The following is a 6485-nucleotide window of genomic DNA, read 5'->3' as shown; positions in this document are numbered from 1 at the left end:
CCGCCCACATTAAGACCTCTGCCAATCACGAGTAGGCCGTCTCCGCCCACATTAAGACCTCTGCCAATCACGAGTAGGGCCGTCTCCGCCCACATTAAGACCTCTGCCAATCACGAGTAGGGCCGTCTCCGCCCACAGGACCACATGTTCTGCAGAGACCCCCTTCTTGGATGAGACACACCTGAGTCAACGAGGACTGGACCGGACCGGACCAGATAGGACACACTGATGCAGGGTTTTTACTGGTCTAATCAAGGTCTTAAACCTGTGTCAGAGTTCTTACTGGTCTAATCAAGGTCTTAAACCTGTGTCAGGGTTCTTACTGGTCTAATCAAGGTCTTAAACCTGTGTCAGGGTTCTTACTGGTCTAATCAAGGTCTTAAACCTGTGTCAAAGTTCTTACTGGTCTAATCAAGGTCTTAGAACCTGTGTCAGAGTTCTTACTGGTCTAATCAAGGTCTTAGACCTGTGTCAGGGTTCTTACTGGTCTAATCAAGGTCTTAGACCTGTGTCAGGGTTCTTACTGGTCTGATGAAGATCTTAGACCTGTGTCAGGGTTCTTACTGGTCTGTGTGTTTCTCAGGAACGTGGATCCAGTTGGATGTCATGTTCTTGAAGTGGAGGTAGAGTGGGGTCACCAGATTCCTGATGTAATCCTGAGGAACCACAGAAACTTGAGGACAGGATTCATTTGTTTCATTGAGCAGAAAGTCTGAGTGTCCTTCAGCTGCTGGAGTCTGAGGACTCTGACCTGCATGGGCTGGTAGACCTCAGTCCGGTCCAGCATCAGGTGGAAGTATTGCAGGTTGTTGAGCGCAGACTGCCAGGGCACATACTCAGTCTCCTGAGACAGGTACGAGGTGGTCCTGAGAGCCAGAGTGGTGGAGACCAGCTGAGCTCTGCAGAGAGGAAACATCACGTCCAAAACAGCTCAAAGATTTTATATTTTCAGAATCTCAAAGATCTAAAAATACGCAGCAAAACACACAGACCTGGCCAGGTTGAAGGCATCGTCCATCAGCTGAGCTCTGTTGATGACCGGGATCACCTGAGTCCAAACACAGACCATCCATCATCAGACAGGTGTTTTAGGTACGCTGACCTGTGACTGGTTACCTGATGGTCTGAGCTCTGACTGGTTACCTGATGGTCTGACCTCTGACTGGTTACCTGATGGTCTGAGCTGTGATTGGTTACCTGATGGTCTGAGCTCTGACTGGTTACCTGATGGTCTGAGCTCTGACTGGTTACCTGATGTTCTGAGCTCTGACTGGTTACCTGATGGTCTGAGCTGTGACTGGTTACCTGATGGTCTGAGCTGTGATTGGTTACCTGATGGTCTGAGCTGTGATTGGTTACCTGATGGTCTGAGCTGTGATTGGTTACCTGATGGTCTGAGCTCTGACTGGTTACCTGATGGTCTGAGCTCTGACTGGCTACCTGATGGTCTGAGCTGTGATTGGTTACCTGATGGTCTGAGCTGTGACTGGTTACCTGATGGTCTGAGCTGTGACTGGTTACCTGATGGTCTGAGCTGTGACTGGTTACCTGATGGTCTGACCTCTGACTGGTTACCTGATGGTCTGACCTCTGACTGGTTACCTGATGGTCTGATCTCTGACTGGTTACCTGATGGTCTGACCCCTGACTGGTTACCTGATGGTCTGACCCCTGACTGGTTACCTGATGGTCTGAGCTGTGATTGGTTACCTGATGGTCTGACCTCTGACTGGTTACCTGATGGTCTGAGCTGTGATTGATTACCTGATGGTCTGAGGTGAGCAGAGTCAACAGACGCTCCCAGTTCCCTAGGTCATAGTTGACCCGGTAATATCCGGTAACGTTGATGTTGGCCAGAAGCCATGAAGCCCCGCTGCTCATTTTGGGGTTCAGAGCTGAGAACAAATTCAAATTAAATAAAATGTCTTCATGTTGGAAATATCTGCTGTTGGTCAAAGTGCTGCCAGATAAACAACTTTCAACAATAAAGTAAAGACCAGTCGTCCCACCTTCTCTCCCCATCAGCCACCAGATGTCTTCCTGAAGGTCTCCGTCCTTCATCCAGCGGACAGGAACCTTCCACTCATACCTGCAGGAGACAACACGGACACGCCAGGGTTTACTTGGAGCTGAGGCAGAAAACATGGACAGACACCTGCTGTCCAGGACTCAGACAGGAGAAGCAGGGGGAGAAAATGGACGGAGGATTTACGGTGCTGCAGGTTTTGCGTACCCGTAAGGTGATTCCACCGTGACATTGGACTCTGGATCCAACAGAAAGTGTTCCTGGGAAACCCTTCCTGTGCTTGTATCTATGGTCACCACCGGGAATCCCATCTGATGCACCCAAGGGGGCATGATGGCGTCAACTCGACGAGGAAGGGACACGTTGTTGTCCTGCGCCGCCTGCAGAAACAGACTTATTTCTCTGATCTGATGAAGAACTATGGTTTAAAGTGTGAGGAGTCTTTAGTTAACCTTGTCCAGATGGTTCCACAGGTTGCTGCCCACGGTGTTACCGTAGGAGAAATGTCGGAGGTAACTCTGCGGGCAGAAGGAAAAGCTGCAGTTTAGGACTCAGAGGTTTGTCAGAAGCTGAGGAGAACGTATCGAACATACACTGAGTCCCTGTCTGAAGACTGCTTCTGACAGGAAGTCCGACAACATCCTGAGCACTGCAGCACCCTGCGGAGACAGACATCAGTCACTTCATCTGATCTGTGGTGGTTTGTTATGAGATCAATCCTGTGCCAGCAGGAACTGAATTTAAATGTCTCAGATTGAATCTGAATGTTCATAATTTGAAACCGAATTCATTGGTTTGAAAATAAATTTTATTAAATTGAAACTGAACTTAAAAGTTTTGTATCTGAATTAATTTGCTTTGAAACTGTATTTTGGTTTATTAAAAATTCAGTTTGACTACTTTCACTTTCAGTTCCATAATTCAGATGTTTGTGTCACATCCTGGTCCTTGAGAAAGCCAGGCAGAGTAATCAAACACAGATCCACAGATTTATGTTTCACTTTGGTGAAGTTTCCCTTCTGGATGTAACAGAGTTGATGCAATCCACTGTAAAAGTGACAAAAACAGACAAAGTTATTTTATCGCAGTGATTAATTTGACCTATATGTAGAAAATGTTACATTTACATGATGACATCATGGATCACTTATTGATCAGATGCTGCTGCTGACTGATCCATGATGTGATGTAAATGTAACATTTTCTACATATAGGTCAAATTAATCACTGCAATAAAATAACTTTGTCTGTTTTTGTGTTTTAGATTCAATCTGAGACATTTAAATTCAGTTCCTGCTGACACAGGATTTATCCCACAGTTTGTTTTCTTAGAACATTGATTTTTATTCTAACATCAGGAAATTAAGTGTTTGTTGCAGACCTTGCTGTAGGAGATGGTATCAAACTGCTCCATGATCTGTTCTGGAAGGACGACGCTGTCTTCTTTAGAGCTCAGAGGATGAGACGAGCTCAGAGCATCAACAGCAAACACTTTGTGCACGTGGTCCAGCACCATCAGGTCCTTCTGGGTCCGTCAGACAGGAAGACACTCAGAAGGTGCTGCAGCAGGGAGGAACAGGAAGGAACCTGAACTCACCACGCTCCAGTCCGGCTCGGCGTAGTCCGCTCCCAGGTAAGACACGTAGGTGGCAAAGCCTTCGTTCAGCCAGACCTCATTCCACCAGAGCAGCGTCACCAGGTTCCCAAACCACTGCAGCAGAACCGGGACATGGTGGGACCACCAACATCTCATGGTGGATTCAAACAGAACCTTACCATGTGGGCCAGCTCATGAGCGATAATGGTGACGGTGGTTTCTTTGTTCCTGTTGGACGAAGTCTCAGGATCGAACAGCAGGTTGGTCTCTCTGTACGTCACCAGACCCCAGTTCTCCATGGCACCAAAATAAAAGTCCGGCAGCGCGATCTGATCTGGAGCCAGGAGGAAAAACGTCCGTCAAACTTAAGAAATTTCAGTTTATATTTTATTTCCCAGGGTTTATGTGCCGTGGAGTCTGCTCGAGGGGGAAGCAGGTAAAGTTGGTAGTTTTGAAACCAGGTGAAGAAGACTCACCTGACTTGGTCAGAGGGTACGGGATGCTGTAGTAGGACTGGAAGAAGTCCAGAATGGGTCCAGTTACATTCAGGGCGTAGTTTCCCTGACCCTGCTCAATGGCCTTCCTACGAGCCCAGATCCGGATCTCAACATACGACAGGAAACAATTGATTTAAATTTACACACAAACAGGTAAAACTACAAAAAACAAACAAATGAGAGAAACCAGTTCAACCAAATCCAGGTTCACACAAAACAAAAGCTTCTGATCTGGATTTAATCCTTTCAGCTGATCTTTTAACTGGTTCAACAGTTTAGATGATGTTTCTTGAACTTCAGCTGCGTCATTTACTTCTTGTTCATGTTGGGAGGGTGTGGCTAACAGTGGGCGTGACTAGACATAGCCCCTCCCACTTTATGCTAAGCTAGCCTTTTAGTACTTTTAGCTAGTGTTTTACTACATTTAGTTTTTAGCTAGTCTTTCACAGTACTTTGCTGGCATTTTGCTAATTTTAGCAAGTGTTTTTCAATTACTAGTTTTTAGCTAGACCTTTGCAATACTTTACTAGCATTTAGCCAAGTTAGCTAGTCTGTCATTTACAATACTTAACTAACATTTAGCTAGTTTTAGCTAGTGTTTAACTACTATGGCTGTGTCTCAATTCATGAGCTGGGTCCGACACAGCCTATTAGTTTTAGCTAGTCTTACGCAATATTTTGCTAGCATTTTGCTAATACTTTGAGCTAGTGTTTTTCTATTATTAGTTTTTAGCTAGAGTAACCTTTGCAATACTTTACTAGCATTTAGCTATGTTAGCTAGTCTGTCATTTACAATACCTAACTAGCATTTTGCTAGTTTTAGCTAGTGTTTCAGCTGCATTTTGTTTTAACAAAACAGATTTAGCTTTTTCAGCAGATTTCAGGATTCACACTAAATTCCACAGAAAATGTATTTCTTCCTTTATTTATTTGTTTTCACCTAAATAAATAATTGTTATTAATTATTATTAAATGTAATTTGTTACAACAAAATGTAAAAAGTAAAAGTTTTCCTGTTGTTAGCCACAGCTGGAGATTTAAATTCACAAACACTTGATGAATAAGAGTCATAAATCTTGTTGAAGTGATGACATCATGTGACAGAGGTACCTGAGTGTGTCCTTGTGTGGCGTTCAGGTGAGTGAAGTCCGAGACGATGATGGCCAGCAGGTAGGTGGACATCTTCTCAGTCGGCTCAAAGCTGGTCTGCAGCGCAGCTTCTCCGTCAGCAGAGACAAGAGAAACATCTGAGGAGTCCAAACACACAGAGTCTGCTTTAAACTGCTGCTGCTTCAGACAGAAACACACAAACTTTCATCGTTAAAGTCTGGAGGAAGTTACAGGAAGGTTTAATTAGTAAAATCAAGACTTGAGTCAAACCAGGCTAAACTATGATCCAACAGGTTTAACCCAACATCAAAGAACTCAGCTGTTTTCAGTTTGACTGGTGAGGAAGAGGAGCAACCATCCTCTAATCAGGTGAACTTTTTAATCCTGAACTTTTAGTCGGAGCTCATTTTGAGTTCTTTACTTGTCAGTAACAGATTTTGGCCTTAAAGCTGATTTTAACTCAGGATTAGATCTAAATATTAAATTATCCACAGATGTTTTCAAACTGAACACAGGACTGGAAGCAGGAAGTTGAAGCTACACAGACTGGCGCCTCCTGGTGGCTGGTTGTAGTAAAACATTTAAGCCCCGCCCCTCCATGCAAACGGAGTTGTTTAAAGGAGAACGTAGCGCCACCTGTCTCCTTGCCGTTGGACAGAGCCACGGTCTCAGGCGGGTGAATGAGGGTAATGTAGAACACAGCTTTCATGGCCGGCTCGTCGAAACAAGGGAACGTCTTCCTGGCGTGAGTCGGATGCATCTGAGAGGTGGCGACGATCCTGTGGAGACTTTCACATTAAAAGTCAAACTGTCAAAATAAAAGGAAAGGAAAGAACATATAAAAACGGACTTCCTGAAACCGTCTTCTTCATATTCACTGCGGTAGAATCCAGCCAGGTCGTCGGCGAGCTCTCCGGTGAAGTCTGCGGTCAGACGGTACGACTGACCCGCCGTCAGCTGACTCTTCAGCTCGATGACCAGAAACTGGGTCTGCAGCTGCAGCCAAGTGGACCGGATCGCTGGAGCAGAACCGCCTCCTGGACGATAACCAGGGACAGAGAGTGACATGCTGATGTGTACGGCGTTGTAAAGTAACTAAGTACAAATACTTCTTTACAGTACTTAAGTAGAATTTTTGTGTATCTGTACTTTACTTGAGTAATTATATTTCAGCATACTTTTTACTCCTTACATTTTTAAAAAGACAAGAAGTATAAAGTTGTTCCTTTTATTTCATTTCTGCTTGTTTTCATT

The 6485-nt window shown here is 44.8% G+C and overlaps 1 protein-coding gene across 1 annotated transcript in view; it reads right to left on the bottom strand.

Moving 5' to 3' along the window:
• The window catches only part of LOC106527955 (aminopeptidase N), a 20930-nt gene that overhangs the window by 10391 nt on the left and 4054 nt on the right, over positions 1–6485 (bottom strand). Inside the window, exons 4-18 of the mRNA XM_014022981.1 lie at positions 6082–6268; positions 5868–6010; positions 5232–5368; positions 4100–4226; positions 3803–3957; positions 3624–3737; positions 3408–3551; positions 2620–2685; positions 2479–2544; positions 2234–2406; positions 2010–2089; positions 1765–1895; positions 993–1048; positions 752–899; positions 565–656 (exon numbers count right to left, since the gene is read on the bottom strand). Of these exons, the coding sequence (XP_013878435.1) occupies positions 565–656; positions 752–899; positions 993–1048; positions 1765–1895; positions 2010–2089; positions 2234–2406; positions 2479–2544; positions 2620–2685; positions 3408–3551; positions 3624–3737; positions 3803–3957; positions 4100–4226; positions 5232–5368; positions 5868–6010; positions 6082–6268 (1819 nt within the window). The remainder of the gene's footprint in view (positions 1–564; positions 657–751; positions 900–992; positions 1049–1764; positions 1896–2009; positions 2090–2233; positions 2407–2478; positions 2545–2619; positions 2686–3407; positions 3552–3623; positions 3738–3802; positions 3958–4099; positions 4227–5231; positions 5369–5867; positions 6011–6081; positions 6269–6485) is intronic.

This window comes from Austrofundulus limnaeus, unplaced genomic scaffold (genome assembly GCF_001266775.1).
Source record: "Austrofundulus limnaeus strain Quisiro unplaced genomic scaffold, Austrofundulus_limnaeus-1.0 Scaffold353, whole genome shotgun sequence".
NCBI lineage: Eukaryota > Metazoa > Chordata > Actinopteri > Cyprinodontiformes > Rivulidae > Austrofundulus > Austrofundulus limnaeus.
This window is presented reverse-complemented; position numbering and strand designations above follow the sequence as displayed.